Source organism: Aptenodytes forsteri, unplaced genomic scaffold (genome assembly GCF_000699145.1).
Source record: "Aptenodytes forsteri isolate BGI_AS27 unplaced genomic scaffold, ASM69914v1 Scaffold235, whole genome shotgun sequence".
Taxonomy (NCBI): domain Eukaryota; kingdom Metazoa; phylum Chordata; class Aves; order Sphenisciformes; family Spheniscidae; genus Aptenodytes; species Aptenodytes forsteri.
In genome coordinates this window covers 49,541-49,878 of record NW_008794005.1, presented here as the reverse complement: position 1 = coordinate 49,878, position 338 = coordinate 49,541, and the positions used below count along the sequence as shown (strand labels likewise).

Genomic DNA, 338 nt, shown 5'->3' with positions numbered 1-338 from the left:
CCCGGCTGGCCCTCCTGCCACGCGCAGCACTGGAAGTCCCGTCCCGCCGTCACCACCTGTACGTAGAGAGCGCGGGCGTCCAAGGACAGCTCTCCCCGCGGGGACGGGGAGCCGCCCGGCGCTCACCTTGTTGTCAGGGCCCAGCGCGATATCTTCGATCTCCCCGTCGTGGGCTTTGAACTCCAGCGTCTTCTTCATGCTGGGGAACTGCAAGGGCAGAGCAGGCGTCGGAGCTGCGCCCCGCGGGCCAGGGCTCGCCGGCAGCCCCAGGTCCCCACCAGGCGCGGCACCCGGGGTGGCTCGGGGAAGGCATCAGGAAGACACAGCGTTACGCGCCC

The 338-nt window shown here is 70.7% G+C and overlaps 1 protein-coding gene across 1 annotated transcript in view; it reads right to left on the bottom strand.

Annotated features, from left to right (window-relative positions):
* LOC103907510 (sodium-dependent multivitamin transporter-like) overlaps positions 1-338 on the bottom strand; it is a 20,575-nt gene that overhangs the window by 1,740 nt on the left and 18,497 nt on the right. Inside the window, exon 10 of the mRNA XM_009289725.2 lies at positions 127-212. Coding sequence (XP_009288000.1) covers positions 127-212 — 86 coding nt within the window. The remainder of the gene's footprint in view (positions 1-126; positions 213-338) is intronic.